This window comes from Peromyscus leucopus, chromosome 9 (genome assembly GCF_004664715.2).
Source record: "Peromyscus leucopus breed LL Stock chromosome 9, UCI_PerLeu_2.1, whole genome shotgun sequence".
NCBI lineage: Eukaryota > Metazoa > Chordata > Mammalia > Rodentia > Cricetidae > Peromyscus > Peromyscus leucopus.
Window position 1 is genome coordinate 87,389,217 of NC_051070.1, and position 25,463 is coordinate 87,414,679.

The following is a 25,463-nucleotide window of genomic DNA, read 5'->3' on the forward strand; positions in this document are numbered from 1 at the left end:
CTAAGCCATTATCAATCCCCAATCTGCATCTACATCTGCTGAAACTGAGTTCACATTAGAGTGTTTAGAGGCTTTGGGAAGCCCATACTGTGCACAGTACCTACTCTTACACCTAGAACTATATCAGAATCACCTGCAAGGGTTTTGATACATATAATAATTTATTACCATGTGCCTTTGCCATCTACCTAAACATAATCTCTAGAGGCAAAGATATCCCTAAAATATAAGAGTTTCAGCTACTAGGTCACAAGTAGGCACTCAAAACTAGCGGCTAAACAGTGTCTACCCTACATAAGTTCATAGCAAGTGTTGGAAAATGCATCAAGTGACCCAACAAGTCCCAGGACTTATTAAATGCTGACATTCTTTATTTACAATGTTTGGATAGCCATTTTAATGCCAAGCTAATTAGGAAAAATCCTATGAACATATGCAGCGATGTACTGTCCATGTGACCCCTAGGGACAAGTTGAAGATCTTATCTTCTTATAGGTCTAGTTGACAGAGACACATAATAAACAATCAAAATTATAAATAAAAGTGGAAATTGTTTCCAAAGGGCTGGAAGAGGAATATCAAATACATGACTATTATCTGCCTATCCTATGTGACACCCAGGGCAGATAATGCTAATCAGGCCAAGCAGCTTTCCTTGTCACAGCCAAAGTGCTTTTAAAACAGTCACTCTAGGGCACTGGCAACACCTGAGCAGTGCTCAAAAGCATGGAATGTATTTTGCCTTCCATTGCTACAGACAATATGTAAACTGAAATGACTGCATTTTCTTCTAACCCATTCTATCATAGGCAGTGTTCCACACAGCATACGTAGACACTAGAAGGTTCTCATGTGGACAAGACCCTAGAGTAGAATCATGCAGCCCTTGATGCTTCATATAGTGCTGACTTGACATTTGTATCTTTGGATGGAAAGATCCAGAAGTCATCCAACTTCTAGAATGTTCAGGAGACACGCCTCTCACACATCACGTAAACCAACATTGTTTCTGTAGAGGATAACTCAAAGATCCACTTTGAAGATACGCTCTTTGGAGAGACAAGTGGAGACAAAAGTGGGCTAAATGCAAAGGCAGCATGCTCTTTGTATGTATATGGTGTGTATATATGTACGTACATGCTAGTGTGCATGCATATGTATGTACATATGCCAGAGGTTGGCACTGAGTATATTCCTTCATAACTTCCCATCTTTTTTTCTTTTTTAAGATAGGGTCTTGTTGACCCTGTAGCTCACTGTTTTGACTAGATTGATGGCCAGTGAGCTCCAGGGATCTGCCCATCTACTTCATGACCATTTTGTTCCTAGCGCTTGGATTACATACATGCATGTACTGCTATTCTCAGCTTTTTATAGGGCTTCTAGGGTTCTAGTAAACTCAGGCTCTTATGCTTACATTGGAAGCCATTTATCCACTGAGCCATCTCCCCAGCTCCCAACGTTAGCACATTCATCTCGAAGAATCATATGTCATTCAGCTTGATTTTTATTGGTAACACTTTACATTGTGGAGATTCAGGGTCATGTCTTCACACAGATATTAAGTGTCCTGGTAAACATGACAAAGCAGATATCACAAGAACACTTGGTTTGCTATTGGGTTTCATCAGTTTAAAAAAAATCATAATTCATTTATTTTACCCCTGATAGTCACTCTTAGCCTTTTAGCTTCTTCTGCTACTTCTCAAGTCCTACTGGGTAGAATACCATTTTAGATCATGTCTGGGGTGACATCTAGTTAACTCGGTTGATTTCATCATACCAACAGGCCCTGTAATCAAATGATGTCACAAAGGACAGACTCACCTCATCATAGATGTTGTCATTCCTGCGGAAGTCCCCTGCTTTCCTTGGAAGAATGTGGACATGTACATGCTGAAAGTATAAAAGAAAGAAAAAGTGTATTTAATTCACCTTCTATCTTTTGACTTGTCAGTGATGCTTTCCTGAAGGCCAATTACTCTCCACTGGTTCTTGCTGGATTATTTTTCAGAGGAAGATGATGTTCACCTTCAGAAACTACATATGAAATCTGCCGAGAGTAAAGAAGCACAAAACAGGAGGGACACAATGTAGTGGCATACGGGAGTTTCTGGGAAATGTCAGAGTATATTACAGGATCTGTGGAGCTATTCGTCACTGTCAGTCTGGGCTGTAGTTAGCCAGTGCTTTGAAATGACAGTGTGTCTTCAGAGATGGCTGTTGTGACTCTGAAACTGACAAGAGATAAGAATCAGCCAACAGAGAACTGCATAAGTAACCAGTGAATTAGTGAAGGGAGGAAATAGTATGGGCCAAATCAAGAATACTACCTTTGAATAATAATTATATAACTGTAAGACAGACAGTTCTCACTCATTCTTATTTTGTATGACAACCAGAGCTTGTATTAGTACTGGACAGTATTTCATTTAGTACTCCCACAATTCCTTCCTGAAGTGATCTTCATTTTCCAGAAGGAGAAACTAATATTAAGAGAGGTCAGAGCTCCAGTTCTATAGAAAGTGGTAGAGTCTTCACAGGAAATGATGTCACATCGCTCTTGTCCTCTTGTTCATTACCAGCAAACACATTAATTCTGTGAACTTAATCTTTTTTTAAAAGTTAAATTAAATTTAGTTTCTGTGTGTATGTGTGTTTATGTGTGTGTGTGTGTGTGTTTATGTGTGTATGTGTGTGTGTGTGTTTATGTGTGTGTGTGTGTGAAGGTCAGAGGACAATTGGCAACAGGTTCTCTCCTTCTACCTTGTGCATTTGGGGGATTGAACTCTGGCTGTCAGAATTGGCAGTAAGTACCTTTACTGATGAGCCTTCTTACTGGCCTTCACTTAATCTTTTAAATCCCTCGCATTCCTGGTCTAGTCTACTAAAGCACGCAGGTAATAGACACAGCAGTCTTACCAGTTAGAGATCATGACTCAAGGATCACAGCATTTCTAATTCAATATATATTCTTCAAGGCTAAACTATTTGAAAGTTTTACTCTACTAATGGCATCTATTGTATCTCTTTATACCCAAACCTTATTCATGCCCTGGAGCTATATATATATATATTTGGCTTTTTGAAACAGGGCTTCTCTGTGTAGCTTTGTGCCTTTCCTGAACTCACTCTGTAGCCCAGGCTGGCCTCAAACTTACAGAGATCCACCTGCCTCTGCCTCCCAAGTGCTGGGATTAAAGGCGTGCGCCACCACCGCCCGGCTTATTTCTTCTTTTATTATTAATCGCAGAGAATGGAAAAGACAAAGTATGAAACAACAGGCAAAGAATCAAAGCACATCCCGCAACACCCCCACCCTTTGATTAGTGTGGTTGTGCTACAACCATGGACCTCCAGAGAACAGAACATGAAATGTCTCTATGACTTTGTGTACAAGGAAGGGAGAATGATAAGCTATTGCAGGAGAGGTAGTGAGCTAGGCTGTTCAAGTTGAATGAAACAAAGAAGAGTTTCACATCAGTTCCTGAGCTCTGATCCCCAAACAGTGACACATTTCTGTCAAAATATCCTTCAGTCAATGATGAACCCAATCTCAAACCCTTCAGCAACTGGGCCATAGGCATACTTAAGTCTCAGACTATGTGAGTAAAGAGAGAGGGATACAGAAACAAACAGACATGGAGAAATAAGTTACAAATGACCCAGGAACCAAATTCTTAAAAGAAAGCAATGCAACATGGGTCCAAGAAGAAATGGGCCATGCACAGTAGCTGAATGATTAAAACATCAGACTAGAGAGCACAAGGGCGAGAGCCCACCCAGTCTTCACTTGCAAATCCTGATATAATACTTTCTTATTTTCCTCCTTTCCTTCCTTGTAGGGCATACATGGGCTGCAAAGAGGGTGCCAAAAGAAATTTAGATAAACAGAGCTTAAGCTTTAAGCTGTTTATGCAGAGAGTGGATACAAGTGGTACCAGAGGAAGTTAGTTTAAACTGTTTGTGCAGAGAATGGATACAAAGGATGGCTAAGAGGAAGTTAGCTTGGGTTGTTTGTATGGGGATTAAAGACAAATAGTGAGAAAGGAAGTTATCTCAAGTTATTTATGCTAAGATAAGAAACTAAAAAACAGGAGATGATGTCAGGGCATAAACAACTTGTAAATAGGGTGACCTTTAAAATGATTGGTTGGTTCCTTCATCCCCTCCTATGGTTCTGAGATTTTCTGATATAAAAGAGGTTTACTGCCTATCAATAAATGAGTTCCTTTTTTTTTCTTTTCTTTATTTTATTTTATAATTTAATTTAATTTTACATATCAGGCACATATTCTCTTCCCCTTCCATGTCCTCCCCCCCCCACCTTCTCCCCAGCCCACCCCCCATTCCCATCTCCTCCAGGGCAAGGACTCCCCTGAGGATTGAGTTCAACCTGGTAGATTCAGTCCAGGCAGGTCCAGTCCCCTCCTCCCAGGCTGAGCCAAGTGTCCCTGTATAAGCCCCAGGTTCCAAACAGACAGCTCATGCACTAAGGACAGGTCCCAGTCCCACTGCCTGGGTGCCTCCCAAACAGATCAAGCTAATCAACTCTCTCACTTATCCAGAGGGCCTGATCCAGGTGGGGGCTCCTCAGCTATTGGTTCATAGTTCATGTGTTTCCATTTGTTTGGCTATTTGTCCCTGTGCTATTTCCAATCTTGGTTTCAACAATTCTCACTCATACAAACCCTCTGCTCTCTCGCCAATTGGACTCCTGGAGCTTCCCTTGGGGCCTGGCCATGGATCTCTGCATCGGTTTCCCTCAGTCATTGGATGAGGTTTCTAGCATGACTATTAGGGTGTTTGGCCATCCTATCACCAGAGTAGGTCAGTTCGGGCTTTCTCTCAACCATTGCCAGTAGTCTATTGTGGAGGTATCTTTGTGGATTTCTGTGGAGCTCTCTAGCATTTTGCTTCTTCCTATTCTCATGTGGTCTTCATTTATCATGGTCTCTTATTCTTTTTTCTCCCTCTCTGTTCTTGATCCAGCTGGGATCTCCTGCTCCCCTAAGCTCTCTTTCCCTCGACCCTTGCCCTTCATTACCCCCACTCAGGTTGTTCATGTAGATCTCATCCATTTCTCTGTCATTGGGTGATCCCTGTGTCTTTCTTGGGGTCTTGTTTACTAGGTAGCCTCTCCGGAGTTGTGAATAGCAGTCTAGTCATCTTTGTTTCACATCTAGTATCCTCCTATGAGTGAATACATACCATGTTTGTCTTTTTGAGTCTGGGTTACCTCACTCAGGATGATTTTTTTCTAGATCCATCCATTTGTCTGCAAACCTCATGATGTCATTGTTTTTCTCTGCTGAGTAGTCTTCCATTGTGTATATGTACCACATTTTACTTATCCATTCTTCAGTTGAAGGGCATCTAGGTTGTTTCCAGGTTTTGGCTATTACAAACAATGCTGATATGAACATAGCTGAGCAAGTTCCCTTGTGGTATGATTGAGCATTCCTTGGGTATATGCCCAAGAGTGGTATAGCTAGGTGTTGGGGGAGATTGATTGTCAATTTTCTAAGAAAGCACCATATTGATTTTCAAAGTGGTTGTACAAGCTTGCATTCCCACCAGCAGTGGAGGAGAGTTCCCCTAGCTCCACATCCTCTCCAGCATAAGCTGTCTTCAGAGTTTTTGATCTTAGCCATTCTGACAGGTGTAAGGTGGTATCTGAGAGTCATTTTGATTTGCATTCCCCTGATGATTAGGGATGTTGAGCAATTCCTTAAATGTCTTTCAGCCATTTGAGCTTCCTCTGTTGAGAATTCTCTGTTTAGTTCTATAGCCCACTTCTTAATTGGACTGTTGGTCATTTTGATGTCTAATTTCTTGACAAATGGTAAGAAAGGAAGTTAGCTCAAGTTATTTATGCTAAGATATGATACTAAAAACAGGGGACGGTGTCAGGGCTTAAACAACTTGTAAATAGGGTGACCTTTAAAATGATTGGTTGGTTCCTTCACCCCCTCCTAGGGTTCTGATATAAAAGAGACTTACTGCCTATCAATAAACGAGTTCTTGCTTGACTTGACTCCCCACTGCATCTGATTGTCTCTGGGTAAGAGGGAGGCTGGGCAACAGGCTAGCAGCACGCACTTGCCTTTCCTTGGTTCCAGGCCACCTCTTCACAGGTGACCTAAGTTACCGGTGAGACAGGTCCCCACACTTCCTCATCAAGACCCTTTTTCTCTTTCTTCCTTGATGTCATCCACATGTTCTCCACCCCATTTCTTACACACGAGTCATCACAATTTTCAGATCAATGCTCTGTACTCAAACTGCCATAGGGCATAGAATATAATAGTAACAGCTCCTAACTAGAGTACAGTATGCACAATGCAGTTGGACCTCCTTGTGCTAGCTGTGTTACCTTGCAACAGCAGGTCTGTGACTTGGCATCTTTCTCTGTAAGGGGCACTGCAACATTCCCACCTTACAGGCCTAATCTATCAAGTCTGCTAAGCACATGGTTGTCATACACCTACAGTGCTACTTGGCACAGTGTTCTCAATATAAGCAGATGCAGTGGGAGTATCTTTACTGTTCATTCAGTGACTGGTTTGTATATCAGCAAGAATGGCATTTCAGAAGTCCCTTGGATAGGGCACTATTCAAGCATCTCTTTTTGCAGAATTTGTTTCTGGTGCTTTGATTACCAAACAGCAGTAAAAGTTGGTATTGCTAAAATTAAGGGCCTTCTAATTTACTTTCTAATAATTTCCCAAGGGATGCTGCTCAAGGGTCGCACTTTGAGAGCCACTGACTAAGACAACCCCTTTTGTTCTTAGACCTGCTCTTGTGAAATGCACTGAGGCAACACCAGCTTTGGCCTGTGTCATGTGAAGACCTATCTCCATATGCTGCCCAGGCTTTTGGCACTGATCACCCTCTCTGTCCATTCTTAAGGCCATGCCAGTGAATCCTGAGTCTGGACCTGTCTCTGATTCCCTTTCTATACCTTCCTCCTCTGGGCTTACTCATCAGAGCTATTTCTATTGGCTGCTACCATTCAGTCCTGAAAATGCCACTTTCTATCCCTGGCAACCATTTGAAACTTGTCATGATACCAAATCCAGTAAACACCTCACTGTCTAGGTGATTTTTCCCTTTGGGCATGATCTCACCTCCTCCTGATACATGATATATTGACATAAGTTCTTAAGTGACAACCTAATCATAGGATTCTGACAACCAACTCAGCCTCTCAGGACAGGGAAATCATGATAAAGCCAGCTCAGAGCCTTCTAAGGAAGAGAAGTAGGACTTGTCCTACAAACACAATAAGTATATAAACCAAAAGATGATAACTTCCAGAAGCCCAGAGAAGAGAGAATTTCAAGAAAGAGGGAATCATCAATAGTGTTCATCATTGTTGAATGCTTGAGTTGGTTTCAGTAAAGCTGGAAATATAACACTGCAAAGCCCATGAAAAGATGCTCAATGCCATTAGTCATTACTGAAATGCCAATCAAAACCACACAGAGATACCACTTCATATCCACCAGTCCATCATCTCTAATCAAAAGACAGACAAATATAAGTGTGGGTGAGACTGTGGAAATATGGAAGCCGCAACACTTTTGCACAGAGCGCAAAATGATGCAGCTGTATGTTTGAAAAACAGTTTGGCAATTCCTCAAAATGTTAAACATACAGCCACCAAATGACCCAAAATTATATTCCCAGTATATACCCAGGAGAACTGAAACCATGTAGGCATAGAACCTTGTAATGCATATTTATAGCAATATTATTCACAATCATCAAAAAGTGGAAACAATCCAAAATGACTATCAACCATGAATGCTGTAATAACAAGACAACGGAAGATGATTGGGCATAAAAAGGAATGAAACTGCTAAGGAAAGGCATTATGCTAAGTGAAAGGACTCAGATACGAATGGCCATATATTACACGATTCCATTTATGAAATGCCCAGACTAGGCAAATTCACAGGGATAGATCAGTGTTTCCTGTAGCACAATGAAGAGTGACTGCCAAAGGAAACTGGGTATATTTGAGGGTGATGGATGATTTCTTTTCTAGGATCATATATTAGTGATGGTCTCCCAACTTTTTGAATGTATTAAAACCCATTGAGGTTTTTACTTTACCAGTGTGAAGTGTATGGATTCTAGCTCATTAGAGGTGCTGATGGGTTGGGAAGGAGGAGAGAGACCACTGAACTAGTATCTCTTTTCTGCTCTGCTTCTTTTTTCCTGCCTGTGCTGTTCCTCCCATTTTTTTCACACATGTATCCATCATCTGAGGATGGTCAGTGCTGTCAAAATGATTTGTCTTTTCCTTGTTAGACTGTATTATAATTCAATTGCAAGGAATAAGATAATAGCAGGAAAAGGCATAAAAGGCTATAGGCTAACCTCCTTTATAACTGGATTATCTATATCCCCAGTCACATGAGCCTATGTGAACCCCTCTCTTCAACACCTGCCTGAGAACAATGATAGAAGGAAAATTTGGCTTTAAAGAATAATAAAAATAATGCTGTAGGGCACAGATAATGTCTTCTTCAAAGGTGCCTAGGTTTTAATCTCAGACCTGCAAATATGGCCATTATAGGACAGGGGAAGTTCAGGCTGCATATGAATTGAGGTTGCTGACCAGCTGTCTAAGTAAAGATTTCTATTACTGTGAAGAGACAGTTTGACCACAGAAACACTTATAAAGTAAAAACATTTAATTAGGCTGGCTCATTTACAGTTTCAGAGGTTCAGTCCATTATCATCATGGTGGGAAACATGGCAGGATGCAGGCAGACATGGTGCTTAAGTAGTAGCTAAGAATCCTACATCTTGCAGGCAATAGGAAGTCAACTGAGACATTGGGCAGTGTCCTAAGCATAGGAATCCTCAAAGCCTGCCCCCATAGTTTCACTTCTTTCAACAAGTCTATACCAACTCCAACAAAGTCACATCTCCCTATGAAGTTATGGAGGACAATTACATTCAAACTACCACACCAGCTGATCTTGAATTTAAAATCTATCTTAGATTATCTGGCAAGGCTCAATGTCATCACAAGAGGCCTTCAAAGTAGAAGTCACTGAAGACTCAGCTAATAGAGATTTTTTTCAAAGCAATTGAATCAGGAGGTCCAAGACTTCATTACTGAATTAATTCATCATGGAGTCATATTCTGATCATATTATAAGGAAGTAGTGAAGACCTATGATGTGGGGCCTCCTTGGAGAAAGTAGGTCACTGGGGGTGTGCCTTGTCTTGTCCCATGAAAGTCTCTGTGCTGATTCCTGGATTCCATGAGGTGAGAAGATCTGCAGCTTTATACCCTTCTTCCGTTATGTTCTTTCTCACCATGGCCCAGAAATGATCAAATCAGATGACCATGGACTAAAATCTCTGAAACCATGAAAAATCAACCATTGCTTCTCTGGTTTGTTTCTCTCAGGTATTTGGTCATGGCAAAAACAAAACAAACAAATACAAATAAATAGCCAATACAAAACAAATGCAGATAATCTGACTTTTTAATCATGGATTTTACATATATTTTTATTTTATCAGTATAATACTTCTATCAAGTCAACATGAGTCTATTAATTCTATAAGTGAAGAAAGTGAGTGTGGTGGTTTGAGAGAAAATGCCCCCCAAACAGAGTGACACTATTAGGTGTGGCCTTGTTGGAGGAAGTGTGTCACTGCAGATGGAGGGCTTTGAGGTCTCATGTATGTTCAAGATACCACCCAATGTCTCAGACTACTTTCTGTTGCCTCTGAATCTCAGCTCCAGCACCATGTCTGCCTGCATACTGCCATGTCTCACCATGACGATAATGGACTGAACCTCTGAAAACGTAAGCCACCCCAATTAAATGTTTTTCCTTTATAAGAGTTGCCATGGTCAGCTGGGTGGTGGTGATACAAGCCTTTAATCCAAGCACTTAGGAACTCAGTGAGTTAGAGGCCAGCATGGTCTACAGAGTGAGTTCTAGAACAGCCAGGGCTACACAGTGAAACCATATCTCAAATAAATAAATAAATAAATAAATAAATAAATAAATAAATAATAATAACAACAACAATAAAAAGGAGTTGCCATGGCCATGGTGTCTCTTTATAGCAACAGAAACACTAACTAAGATGTGAAACACTAATTTTACACAGTAAAATTAAATAAGGCTTCATGTCTATTGTGCTTTTCATGAAATGTGGAAAATTACCAAAAGCTCTCAAATGGCAATAGGCAACTAGGCCTATATAATAAAGTTGTTCCAATTTGTTGATCATCAAACTAACATATTTAGAACATAGAAAATATGGAGAAGACAGAAAAACAATCAGAAGAAAATCAAGAACATCCAATTGTTCTCTTGACTGAGTGATAAAAATTCCTTTTCTTCAGAAACATAAGAATATAAATACTTTTCTTTGTCTCCATGGCCCTGAAGCACACTTGGAAATAAGAACAGAAATGCAGGTGGCCTATTGGGGTGGTGATCCCTAAACACATCAGTCAGGGAATGTGGGACAAAGTACAGGAAGAAGAGCCAGTGCATGAGGCATTATCAAGTGAGATACTTCTGTGAGTGATCAGTTTAGTCCCACAGGAGGACATAGTCTAAATCATGTACCTGAGACTGCCACTCCAGGGATGGGGGAAGCAGGCTACTTATACACCGGTTAACAACTTTTCTTGGTAAGGCATCTAAAGTGTTTATTTCTTTTGCCCTGAGAGTGAAGAGTGACACCCTGCTTCCAGCATTATCACAACAGAAATTAAGCCAAGAAGGCTATGTGGCAGCCGCAGAACATGGGGTCCAGGTGATGTGCATAGAGTGCAGCCCCCATTTGTAGCAAGTGATGCCTCCTATCTAACACCTGGGATCTCACATCTACTACTGGGCTGCAGGTTCGGGGTCTTAGTCTCCTTTCCATGGGTAAGAGGCAGATAATAATCCGGTAGGAGCCTCATCACTCATCCTCAACCTGCTAATCACAGGGCCTATAGTTCCCAGAGCAAGGGTGGGAATAAGACTTCTACCTGGGACAGAACAGCAGGTTCCACTTGGCCACATCTGACTCACCTGGGACCATTAGCTCTGTCTGGGGATTCCATGTACAGCATCAATTGAAAAACAAACCTATTACTAAAATCAAAAACATTTAAAAAATATTAAGGATGCAAATTAGAAAACATTAGGGAGACACACAATTGAACTTCTTCCGTTTAGAGTGTGCCTCTTGAAAGACTAATAGCCACCTGTTAGGGCCAGGACTATAACTGCCAGCCTGGGCTTGCATTCCAGGGCTCCTATCATGTCATCCCATCCTACCTGTTCCAGAACTGAGGAAGGGAGGAGCTCCACAGAGAAGAGCCTGCGGTCCTAGAGATGATGCAAAGGTCCAGGTATGACCTGTGTCTCTTAGTGCAAGAGATTTTGGGGGTTTTGTTTTGTTGTTGTTGTTATTGTTGTTATGTTCTTTTAAACTCATTTTATCTTTCCATGTCTATCAAGTGTTTTTAAACCAGGAAACTAATTCATGAATTTATTGTTTATATATTATATGAACTCATGTTGTTATCATGTTTGGGCTGATGTTGTCACATCTTAGGAACAACTGTATCATATGCCAATACCTCTGAAGAAACAACCACTTTTATTGTAAACTGGAAGCCTTATTCTTCTGTGAGCTGAACTAAGCATATTATACTCTTGGCTGTCACTATTTCCAGTCTGCCTTTGACATGACTGGATCTGCCTGACTTGATGTGGAGAGGCCTCATCTTCTGCTACCGTAGCTGGGGTCAGCATGACATCACTGAAAGTCACTTCATTGGGAAATAAATGTCACTAGAAATGATGTCGTTCACAGAGCTTTGAGGACACTTTAGCATGGCCAGCTGAGGAGTAAAAGAAGAGAGCTGTCAAAACTCAAAGGTGGACATGAGGCACACAGACGGCTTCAGAGCCTGCTCCCCAGAGATTTTTCCCTGAGGAAAGATTGGCATTGCTCAGGGTTGTCTTTCATAAAACATGGAATACAGAGTTTCCTATGTGTTCAAATTGTCCCAGTGAAGTCGAGAAACAAAGAAAAAGGATAAAGAACCAATTCAGTTAACATAACAAAACCCTCACAGGGTTGTGGAGCCCCTATAGAGTTTTGTAGCTTAACGATTGTGTTTTTGAGCCATATATCACTGACGGCGCTCCAGTGGTGAGTTATAATCATACATCACAAGAGGGATCACATTCTTCTGATATATGGGCTCTGTACATCATCTGAGCACCATGAATGTGATGATGTATTGCTCTGAGCCACAATGAGCATTTAAAGGAGTTTTTAGCAACCAGACAGTTTTAAATTTCAAATTTTCCAAAAATCAAGGTCTTTTCAAGTCAGATAAAACCAAGGCGAGGGAATGTGCTGCTGTATAGAGTCACCGAGTCAGAGAGCCTGCCAACCTGTCATTGCCTTTTGGCTTTAAGCTCAGGAGGTGTGAATAATTGACAGGCTCTTTTCTTTCACGCCTCTCTCATAAGAAGTCTAGGGAGCTGAACAAACAGAAGCAAATGTCAATGCATCTCTTTTGCCCATCAGTTATCCCTATCTTCCATACTGCAAGCATGAGCCATTCTTCACCATCTCAAGCACTGCCTAGCACGAGATGATGTGATGATGGTGTACTCGCTAAACCTAGGGAGATATTTTCTGTTTTCTTTACTTCTAGAAGCTCTTCTACTGGAATCTAAAACAAAACAAAGCAAAAGGAACAGGTAAAAAGTAGATCAACTTCCTAACCTATTGCTCTCAAACTCCAAATAAAGTAGAAAAAGAGACTTTTCTTACTTTTGTTTGTAAGACACAGGAAGTTCTGACAGCAAATGAGAAAAATGAAGGTGAATGATATATAAGCTTCTTGCCCAGAGGTGGACATGGGAGCTACTGTCACAGTTCAGTTATCTGTCCTATTTTAACTTGTTAATAAGATAGTAATGCAGCTTCTGAAGAAGTAATATGGCTTTACGGGAATGTATCCACTTTGATTAAGACCTACCTGCTGGGGATGGGTGTGTTCAGAGTAATTACTATCAATTAAGAAAACAGGTGTTGGGAGAACTTTTCTCCCCTTATTCAAAATCTCACTTCAATAAGCAGAACAATATGAAAATCTCCCTGCTGTTTGATAATAGACACTAATAGTAACATTGAGAGACAATTACTTTCCCAGTAGTATCTTCCCTTTTCCTTCACCACGTGTATTAAAGGAAAGAACAGCGATAGATACTGCCATGTGAAGAGAAACATCTGGATGTTAGGAATTAACAATATCATTTCTTTGGCTTCTGCCAGTATATTCTAACTCTCAAATTATTACAGGTTTGTGGCACCAACTTCCAAACAATTTCCTATCTTGAAAAAAGGTCCAATCTCCCTTTCTTTTATAACAGAGGGCTAATATAAAATAAGGGTAATAAAATATGGTAAGGAATTCATCACCTGCTACTTCAAGGCTGCCAACTGAACGATGTGATACAGATTTCACATCTCCAAAGATGGGTTCTTGCACAAGTTGTTAAGTGAATTCACAAAATCTATTTCTTTTCTTCTCCATAGAGAGATATATAGTTGAAATTCTTTTTCATAAGGTGAAAACATTCATCTATATATGCATAGTGATATTATACCACCCATCTATCCACCATTTAAAAGTTGTCCTTCCTTTTATTTGTTATTATTGATATGAAAATGCTATATACCAAGAACTATGCTTAGCTATATATACATATATTATATGAACACACATAAGCAGAATCCTACCAAACACTATGACTTGGGAATTGTTCTTAGTCCCCTTTATGTGTATGTCTCCTTTTAGTGTTCTCTCTCTGTATCTTTGTCTCTCTGTCTGTCTCTATTTGTCTGTCTATCTGTCTGTGTTTGTGTCTCTGCCTCTGTGTGTATGTGTCTTTGATTGGGAAAAAGAGATAAGATTTAGCAAACTGCACAAGGTCATCAAGCTGATAAAGTGGCAAAGCTGAGGTTCTAAGTAGAACCATGAAATATCGACTCCCATTTTGTCTCACATTAAGGAGAATGCCTGTGATGCACATTGTAGCTCATGTGAATAGTCCAAGGTTAGACCATCAGCTGTAAGCAGGCCAGTGGTATCACAAAACATCACCCCCTTTCATTGTACAATATTCTAGTTTGGGTGATAATTTATATTTATATCCCTCATCAAGTTATGTATTTTATGCTAGGGAATCTTACATCTGCTAATTTGAGCATTCTCATGTGACTGTAGTGGGGAAGGAGAGAGAAGGGGAGGGAAGGGTGGTTTGTAGGAAGTCCTCAAGGAACAGGTAACTAACTTTTTAGCTTTGTCAATATGACTAAACTCCATTGTGTTCCTAACACAGCTGTGAGAGAGAAAAGAAACATTTTAGAATAAAACAGATCCCCTCCATTCTTAAACAGAAACATCAAGCACTGTAGAAATTTTAAAAGTTGAGTACTGTTTATTTTCATAAAGGAAGCAATAGTTTCCTCTGCTACTCATTAAGCTCTTATCATATGCCATGTACCATACTCCAAGAACCGAGATAAGTACTTTATCTACAATATCTCAATTATTTATCATGAACTTCCATGACATATATCATCAGATCATTGCCATTGTTGACAGATGTGCAAATGGAGGCTGATGGAAGTGAAATGAGTAATCTGCTCACTTCCAAATCCACAGTGTGACATCCTAGTACAGCAAAACGCAGACTAGCAGAAGTTCCAAACCCTCTTCTCACACAACTAACCCTCGAGACAGAACACTCATCTGGAAGGAAGCCCATGGGAGGGCTTTATAACATATTTGAGATCTGTCTTTAAAATATTCTGTAGTATCTTTTGGCTCCCAGTTGACTTTCAGTGGTATAATAGCTCCAAGTTCTTAAAACTAATTGGCAAGAAGAAAGTATGTTTACAATCACTGCCCATAAAGAGGTAGACAAGCCCAAAAAAGAATAAAACCAACATAGTCAAATATCAGGGACCTGAGATGAAGCCAGTCCCTACTGTAGTAGGGGATGCTGAGGTGACAACAGAGGTGGAATGTAGGGAAACTGCTTTAGAGAAGAATCTTCCTGTTTAGCCAGAACGCAGAGCTCTCAGGGCCTCTTGGAATGTGTTTGCTTTTGTGGATGCCTGGTCTTACTGTTACCACTAGAATCCAGGAAATGTTACTTGATCACTTGACACTGTAATCACTGTATTTATGAAGGTTCTGGTTTTTGTAATTAAAATTCAGTGTTCTTCGTTCCTGTGAAAATCCTTTCCCATCCCTCCTCTCCCTCCTGCTCTAGTCTTTCAAGAGTCCTTTCAAAGTGGCATCCATTGTACAGAGTTCAGACTCTACAGGGCTCCTCTGAGGCTCACTGTGAATGTGGATGGTAGTTTTTGACTGTAACATATAAAACCCACAAGTGTTTATCTTCCATTATTTTGGAATTCTGGGCAATTCATTATTGTGGTTTTCTCCTGTTTTTTTCCCTTTCCCCACTCCATGTTTCTAGGTTAAAGAACATATTTCTTAACTGTTACTGGGATTGGATGATATAATATGAGATAGACTAATGGAGGGAGAGATGAATGAGAAGACTGATGGATGATGGAAGGAAATACGGATGAATGAACAAATAGATGAGTGATTGGATGGGTGGAAAAAAAGGTTAAATAAGGTCCACTACAGTATCCTTTATTTCTTAGCTTATATAAAATTTAAAATGTCTATGCACTGAGTTTCTTGACCATTCATGTCTTTTCCCTCTTCTTGAGAGTCCCTGGTCATACAAGGATATGACTGACCAAAAAGCCACTGTGAAGACAATACACACATTGTTCCCCCACACAAAAGAATATCTTCACACCAAAATGCCATTCTAATGGTTTTCTCTATGCAATTTGTTTTTAGAACTCCTCAATGTGCTCTGTGTCTGGAGCAATAGCTAATCCTACAATCAGTATTGCAAGGACTACTACAAAGGAGGCCTAGTTACTGCTCAGCACTGATTTTACTAAAAGCCACCATGGCTACCTCTCAAAAGACAAGGAACTCATCTTGTCTCTGACCTTCATAGATTTACCTTCTCTTTGACAGAATACCAAAACCATGTAAATTTCATTTGCATGCCTATGAAACATCAACCCAGAGAGATAGTCCCTCTCCTTCTCTCTGTTGAGGATACAATAAAGGAATTGGATGCGAATGTAACAAGGATGACATTTTTCCTCATCTTACTTATTTTGTGCCAAATTCACACTGCTTTACTGTTTGCCCTCCACATAATTACTGCTCTTTAATTTATGTTTCAATAAAATGTATAATAATAAACGTTTACTGCTGAATGAATAAACATTCAGTCAGAGCCTTTAATAGGGGTTACATGTTGTGAAGCAGCACTGTGGCTTTCTAGAAAGCTCACCCTCTACTTAATGAGCATCATTTCCATAATCTGTGCATTATGGCTTAAGCCTCCCTTTAGGAGTATTTTACAAAGCAAAAATTCATGAAATACTTATAGTCCAAAGGGGAAAAATTGTTAAGGGGATTAATAACTTGTCCCACTAAAGAGACAGGACAAGCTTTCATGTCCCTCCAGAGACTGTAACTTAGTAATTATGGTGGTGGTATTTCCTAATTATTTCTCTAGTCAGGTGCATATCTACTACAGATTTTGCCTCTAAAATTTGGCTTAAATGAAAGTGATGAGATACACAGAAAGGCCAGCCATGAAGGTCATGATTGTGCAAATTCCTTGTGCTAACAAAAAGACTAGGCAAGAGAACCAAACCTTTAAGGGATATCAGGACACAGACAAATGGACACTTGTAGAACTGGATTCAGAAAAATGGTTTGAATATTGTACAGACACCTGGGGGACAGGAAAACAGCCCAGTGGGTAAAGGTGCTTACTGACAAGCTTGACAGCCTGAGGTCAGCCCCCAGGACTCACATGGTGGAAGGAGACAACTGCCTCTCACAAGTAGTTTTCAACCTGTACATGTGTGTTGTGGCACATGCACTCAAACACATGTGCATACAAAATCAATTATAAAATATGTGTTAACAAAACAATCATGGAGCTGGAGAGCTGGTTCAGTGTTTGAGCATACTAACTGTCCATGCATATGACCCAGGTTTGATTCCCAACATCCAAAGGAGGCTCACAGCCACCTGTAACTTCAGTGCCAGAGATCTGATACTTCTTCTGACTCTGTGAGCCCCAGGCTTTCATAGAGTGCACATACATACTTGTAGACATTTGCACATGTAAAAATCAAATAAATATAAAAAAACTTTAATGTCACCCAAAGGTAACTAAATTTAGACACAATTTTAAGCTGAGCTTCATGTTGATGACATGATACATTATTAAACATGAGGGTTTTATTTTTTAAGTAAAATTACTTAATAGAATTTAATACTATGATCATTTTAAAAGGTTAGTCTTCTTCAAGTAATTTTTGCAAATTATATTTTTAAAAGGAGGTACCTATAAAAAATAACTGGAGCACAATGGTATATTTTCTCTTTGCTAGCAGCCAGAACTGGGCACTTTAACTGAAGACAACCAAAGACCCCGGGAGATACCAAGGAACAAAGACTCTTGATGGGTGACAAGCGCTAGGTATTCAGCCTCCGCAGAGCAGTGATGAAACACGGGAATGACAGCTGTCACTCTGGGGCTTGTCACGCTGCTTTAGTGATTGGTTGGCACAAGTTATATAAATGTTGTCAGGAAGGACTCATTGGACATTGTCGGAAGTCATGTGTCTTTAGTACAGATGAGTCTCTCCATGCCTGTGTGCCACATTTTGAGTGTGTGGTGATAGTCACCATAGAAAATGGAGCATGCGCTTCAAGTTCATAAGTGACAGCTGTGCTACCATTTTGTGATGTGCTAGCATTCATTCATGCCTTGGTTTGAGTATCACTGCAAAGGCTTTCCAACAAAGATTATCTTTCCTTAATATGAGATGAATATAAGATTTTCATCATTTCAATATTGCTACTTTCACATAGGAATTCAACAAAATTCAACTCAGCATAAATAGAACTTGATATGATCCAAATTTGATCATATTTGTCTACTAGATTTGTTTTCACATATTTCACTTTTCTCTTAGTGTGCAAGCTTTTCTATTTTTTAATGTTCCTGAATTAGAAAGCATAAAGCTAAAGACAAGGTAGCCAAGAGGTCAAGTGGGCAGACTATAAAAATTAGGTTGACTCATCATTTAGATGGTTCTATTTTCCTTGTAACTCAAGGGAGCAGATGTTTATTCCATAGTGAAACACTTAAAAAATGACTTCCTTTTCTAGGATGGAATAAATTAAAACATTTTGAGTTGTTGAGTTATCTTCAGAGGTCTACCCAGTGGTTCACAAGAGCATATGACCTTGGAGACCATCGCCTTAGGAAGCTAGCCACATCTGTGGTTCATTATAGAGCTATGGCCTGTGATACACATGCACGGTAGAATATTACTCACTCAGTAAAAGGAGGCATTGCTGTTTGTCACAGTGCTTTATATGAATATGAAGCAATACGCCAAACAATATAATGTAGGACTGAAAAAGAACTGAATCTATGATCTCACTTATGCTTTAGAATTTTTAATAAACTTACGTAGATCATCAGATTGTGGAAGAGGAGGTAGTTGTCATACCATCTTATTTAAAGGATAATGACTGTGTTTTTTGTTTGTTTCCCAATCCTATCCTTTTGTTTTGTTTTGTTTTGTTTTTTTTTCAAGACAGGGTCTCTATGTAGTTTTGGTGCCTGTCTTGGCTTTCACTCTATAGAACAGGCTGGCCTTGAATTCACAGGGATCTGTCTGCCTCTGCCTCCCAAGTGCTGGGACTAAAGGTGTGCACCACCACCACCTGGTTCCATTTTTTTAAATCAATTTTTCATATAATATATTTGGTCATATTCTTTCCCTTCTCCACCTCTTTCCAGATTTCTACTCCTCACCCACCCATATTCTTTATTATTAAATTTTCATTATTAAAAAATAAAATCCAAAACAAAACAACAAACATGAAAAATCAAACAAAATGAAACAACAACAACAACCATGCAGTGCATCTTCTAAGAATATTTCTGATTCCTGCCTAACTGAAGCCATGAGGTACTTGTAGATATGGAAGGTCAGCTTTACTAGATGTGAGATCCCTGCTAAGGGAGGAGATTTTACTATCCTTTGCTGAAAAACAAACAAAAACACGGGTAACTATGAAAAGTGATGTGTATGTTAAATTTCTTTACCATAGTAATTATTTGAGTATGTATGTGTATCCAATAATATTTATGTTATATACCTTAAGTCTACATAGTAATATTTACTTAAAAACAAGCAAAGATGGGCTGGGGAGATGGATTGAGTCTTAGGAGCACTGGTTGTTCTTCCAGAATACACAGGTTCAATTCCTAGCACCCACATGGCAGCTCACAACTGTCTATAACTCCAGTTCTAGAAGAGCTAACAACTTAACTTTAATAAATTAAATAAATTATTTTTTTAAAAAGGCAAAGAGCACATTTTTTTCATGAATGAGAATCTTTTCAAAATAGTCATTATATAACACATTGAAAATAAACATACATTCTCAACCAAGTCTCCATAGTATACAAGTATTGTTGGGTGGCTCAAGACAATGAATGACTTGGATCAGATCAATAATGTTCATTCTAATAAGGACCTCCTAAATTAGTGCTTGGTTTTGGGATAGGATGATGGCAACAGGAACATTCAGAAGGGAGCATATCATCTGAGCCAGCTCCCACACAGGAAGCCAGGGAGATTTGTGGGACCCTGTGTAGTAGCTCTGAGGCACAAACAGTGAATATTGCCATGGCAATAACAATAAAAAAGGAGATGAGGCAGTGGGGAAGGCCCAGGAACCAACCCTCATTTATCTTATTATAAACTTGGTTGTCAAGTGTGGCCAAATGATTGATGGGTATTGTCAGGAAAGTGGATAACCCGAGGAAGTGACGATGCTTCTTTTCTGGGTGATTTCAGTGAGTAAGGTTTATGTTGAGTCAAGTTTTCAGGTTGGTGTTGCAATGCTTGCTCAAAACAAATTGGCCATTAATGGAAAGAAGACACATAGTAGCATCATGCCAGTTAGTCAAAAGCTTCCTTTCAAAAAGTCAACTGCATTGAGTATGGGTAGAAAACCTAATTTACCAGAAATCATACCACAGTATTATAATATTAATGAATTACAATGGTTAAGACCTCTTAGGAATACTTGGTAGGAACAATACCCTCTGATACTGTGGATCAGAATGTGTTATACAGAAGCCTAGGTGAGGTGTAGAATTCATGATTCTTCTATCAGTGGTTCTCAACCTGACTAATGCTACAACCCTTCAATATACTTCCTCATGTTGTGGTGACTGGCAACCATAAAACTATTTTTTGCTACTTCAGAACTGTAATTTTGCTACTGTTATGAATTGCAATATAAATATCTGTGTTTTCCGATGGTCTTAGGTGGCCCCTGTGAAAAGGTCATTCAACAACCCCAAAGGGTGGTGACCCACATATTGAGAACCACTGTGCTAATTTTTTTAAAACCTTTGGCATTAACATTTGGTGAAGAAGACCACCCAAGGGCTATGTACTTCACATGTGACAGAATAAAGCATTTGTTCTTAGCAGTAACTTAGGGTACTGTTGTATCCTGGCCACTGTCAGTATTGGCCTCATCCACTAAGATGATTTATCAACAATTAGCTTTGTGGAAAATTTAGTTATGCAACAGAGCGATGTCTGACTCCAGGATACCAACTTTGTGAATGATGTTTTTCTTTGAAATGATGTTATACCCATGGGGGCATTACAGGTCCTGCTGGCAGAGTGACAGAGCTGTAGGGGCTCAAGTTTGTCATGTGTTTTCATGGAGATATAGTCACCAAGGTGAAGCATTTCAACGACTCTAGCTTTTGCCTTAAGCTTAGTGACATAAAATGTTCAGCTCCCCAGTTCAAGGTCATGGGATGACAGTGCATAGGTTCTGGAGCTCTACAGCCTGGTCTTTTTTTTTTCATTTTTTAAATTTATTTATTAAATTTAATTTTATATATCAGCCACAGATTCCCTTGTTCTCCCTCCTCCCACCCCCCACCTCCCACCCCCACAACCCCCGCCTTCCCCCCAGGCCACCCCCCATTCCCATCTCCTCCAGGGCAAAGACTCCCCGAGGACTGAGCTCAACCTGGTAGATTCAGTCCAGGCAGGCCCAGTCCCCTCCTCCCAGGCTGAGCCAAGTGTCCCTGTTTAAGCCCCAGGTTCCAAACTGCTAGTTCATGCACTGAGGACAGGACCCGGTCCCACTGTCTGGATGCCTCCCAAGCAGATCAAGCTAATCAACTGTCGTATTTATCCGGAGGGCCTGATCCAGTTGGGGGCTCCTCAGCTATTTGTGCTTCCTTTCATTTGTATATTTGTCCCTGTGCTTTTTATAGCCTGGTCTTAATTCCTGTCCAGCCACTAAAACTACCCATTCAACATCTGGGTGCTCTAAGTCCCTCATTTGGCAGATGAATGTACCTCCTGGGGCTGCTGTGAGAATGCTCAAGCCAGTTTGTATTTGTGGCTTTCACTTCCGTTGTCACTGACAGATCACTTATAACGACCCCTACAGCAACTTTCATTAGTGATACTCAACCCCACACAAACATTTTCTGAATGTCTTAAAAAATCTCTAAAAATTCATTAAAGGCACTTCTCAACTTTAAGTTCATAATTCTTACATGAAATTACTCTATTGTGGCCTAATTTATAAATCAGAAAGACGTAGAATTCCTCTCCTGGAAATCAATGTGGGATTATACACATACACACACAGCCTGGCTCAGTGGAGTTCTGTGGCTTCCACAGAGCACAGTGAAGAACCCTTTACTTTCAACCCACAGGGGAGGGAGGCTGAAAGCTGAGAGCTGGGACTGCTCCTGCAGGGAAACAGGCTGTAGGCTGTGGAGTTCTCAGATGAGCTCTATGGAATCCTCATGCCCACACTTCTTTCCAGCCTCTGTCTGGGAAAAAAATGAAATATCTCTAAGTTTTGGCTCCCATATTTATAAAATACAGATAACGAAGTACCTTCTCAAAATGGCTTCTCAGAAGATCCACTATGTGGAAATTTTTAGTATAGCTCCTGACACAATAAGTTAATGACTAATAGACATAAGATGGTCAGGGTATCTGCCTGGGTCACTTTGAAATGTTCCATCAGAATAACGGCTCCCTAATTCTTTCATAAAAATGAACTCTCATTTTAATACAGCAACCTCTCTGTCCCTATCTGAAATTACATATGCATTCATGTACTTTTCTTCCTCTATTCCTTCTTTCTTTCTTTCTTTCTTTCTTTCTTTCTTTCTTTCTTTCCTTCCTTCCTTCTTTCTTTTGTTCTCTCTCCTCTCTCTCTTTCTCTCTCTCTCTCTCTCTCTCTCTCTCTCTCTCTCTCTCTCTCTCTCTCTCTCTCTCTCTGTCATGTGTAGCTATTATTCCAGCAAGATCATGATATACATAAAGTAAAATGAAGTGGATGTGGTATAAACAGATTAAGTGGAATAGGATGAAGAGGAGAGACGAAATATTCCCCCCACTGTAGGAGAGACTGAGCAAATGCTGCTGGTCTTTAAATTAGGAGATATGACTTTTGAAATAATAGGAGAACTGGACTCAGCACTGTATGTAATAGAAGGAGGCAATGACTACTGATGTCTCCTAAGAGCACCTTTGCTGTGCAAGCATGGATGAGAGAAGAGCAGTTCCACCATGCTTGGAGTGAGCCCCATGTAGGGGAAGCTGAAGCAGCAACCATGGACCATGAACCGTGCCCTCAATGCTTCTTACTATGCCTTTTCCTGAAACTGTTTTATGTTGTGATCCCTGCCTCCTGCTCCATCTGCCAATTGCATATTGATGGATATACAAAGGTCTTCTTTCAAACTCCCACATTTCCTTTATCCCTATTGTTTAACCTAGTTCATAGCCTCCTGTTACAGTTACACAACCAGATAAGAGAGTCTTTCCACACATTTGAGTTTGTTTTGAGGAAAGATATAGCATCTGCATTCAAAATATGGTCTGAGAGATTAAAGATTATAGATGGGACTGAGGGCTGTACTGAAGGCACCAAGATATCATGGGAGCCAAGGAGACAGTCCTTCAGCCAAGGGCTCAGGAGATGAAAGCACAGACCACCACGAGCACTCTGCTGGCAAATGTCTGTGCTGTTTCAAATATCAGGTGAGTGTTAGCATGAGGAGAGCTGAGGGAAGATGGAGTAGAGGCTGTGGACTGTTGAGGTAAAAATATAAAGAGAAGTCACTGTGCTTTTCCTTAAGATATATTTTTATTCTTAATTATGTGTATTCTTAATTATGTGTATTCTTAATTATGTGTAGGGTGAGAGGCCCTACTCACACTCTGATTCTTTACCCTGTTTGGTCTCCTACCTCCATCTTGATCTTAGCTGACTGTGAATCCACACTAAGAATCTCATCCTAGACTTTGTTATGTGTCTTTCATGCTGATAAGATTCTTAAGTAGAAATCCCCCTCTAAACCATTTTTCTAGAGTTCTTTGGAATCCATGTTTTCTGCCTCATCTACACACTTGTTCTCTTTGATGTTTTCAAACCAGTTTAAGATGAAAACTCATTTTAACAACATGTAAAATGTCTGGGCAGGATTTGTCAAGCTGCCATGGGTTCAACCAAGAAGTGAAATGGCAAAGCAGAACAAAAATTTGTCTTTCCACATTCCATGAGGTATTCCCCATTTAAAAAAAAAAGTTTGCAAATATCCCAGGTTGTCTATTCCTTCTCTATTCCAGCAAAGCAACTCTCTACCATGACTCCATCTAGCTTATTCAAACTGCCAGGTCACTCAACTGATTCCATCCAGAATGCTGAGGCCCCTATTTTGAGAATGGATGTGCTGCTTACTATACTGGTAAGAAGGATAACAAAGTGTGTGTACGGACTATGGGTATGTGCTTGGAAGCATGCAGCTCGTTGAGATTTCAGTCTGCAGAATGGAATCCCTTACAATGGCAGGTAGAAATCAGGAAGCAAAAAGGCTTGGACTCAGAGCTTACAGGGGAAGGCAGTGAGCACCAGGCATTTTCAGCCTGCTTGCAAAGAGGGAAGAGACAACTGGATGGATAGCCAATAAAGACATGCCTTCAACTTCAAATACATTAGCACAGAAACTGGAGGAGGAAGAGGAAAACTAACAGCTCCTTTATTCTCAACCTCTTTTCTGCATACAGTGCAAAAAATGATACTAGCACTGTCTCTAAAAGTTACAGGGATGCCACAGAAGACAATCCTGGTGAGAGCTACAACTCTGGAGCCACATGACCTGCCCACGTCTGTGCCCACTAGACAATGCTGGAACTCTCCCAGCCTTAGTTTCCTCCTGTGAAGGTCAACATAATAACGTTTGAAACAATGCTTACCATCATCCTGTTAGAATTAAAAGTAAAGTCCTAGCAAAGTCCTAGCATATAGCGGGCACTCTCAAAGTGTTAGTTTTATTATTTTCTCAGCAATTAAGAAAATCATTTAAGATTGTTGTGAATTTAAGGGAAGTTTCAAAAATGAAGTAGAAAGAAAACTTTTTTAGTATATTTTTCATCTAGTTTTCCCAACCACTGAGTCATGTGGTAGGAAAAATTATGCATATCCAGAGTACATCAAAGACTTGACAGAGACATCTGAGTGGCAGGTGCCCAGTTAGCCCTGTGCCACTTTATCTTCTGCATTGATTAATATGGGCATGAGAAGCTCATACTCAAGACAGAAAGCAATCCATTCTGACAGAACCACCCTTGTGCCATTTCTAGACACATTTCCCCCTTTTCCCAGACCTTATCCACCTCCACTTATCTGTCCTCCATCTCAATCATTTTTCCAGAATTCTATAGAAAGAACCACATGATATGTGGCTATTTGAAATTACCCCCTTTCATTCAACATCAATGTCCTTGAGATCCATCCAAGCTGTTGTATGCACAGTTGTTTCTTCTTAATACTGAGTAATATTTTATGGTGTGACTGTTCCTTTCTTATCCATTTATGGAAGGACATGTAGGTTGGTTGAAGTGTTGAACCACTGAAAATTAAACTATAATAAGTACTGATATACAGGTTTTTGTGTGGATATGTCTCTCTATTTCTCTGTGATAAGTGCTCAGAGGTAAGGGAGGGTTGTTGAGTCATACAAGCAATTTACATTTGGCTTTTAAACAACTGCCAAACAATTTTCCAGAGTGGATGTTGCATTTTATATTCCTATCAGAGATGTCTATTTTCTCTCATCTCCACCACCATTTGATAATGTGGGTTCTGAGTTTTATCAGTTTTAATATATGTAGTGATAACTGTGGTA

General features: G+C 40.0%; 1 protein-coding gene across 4 annotated transcripts in view; it reads right to left on the bottom strand.

Moving 5' to 3' along the window:
- Positions 1-25,463, bottom strand: part of Fhit (fragile histidine triad diadenosine triphosphatase) — a 1,516,285-nt gene that overhangs the window by 212,399 nt on the left and 1,278,423 nt on the right. For all 4 annotated transcript variants that reach the window (XM_037208798.1, XM_028880540.2, XM_028880544.2 and 1 more), the window contains one exon: positions 1,828-1,896. In XM_037208798.1, the coding sequence (XP_037064693.1) occupies positions 1,828-1,896 (69 nt within the window). The remainder of the gene's footprint in view (positions 1-1,827; positions 1,897-25,463) is intronic.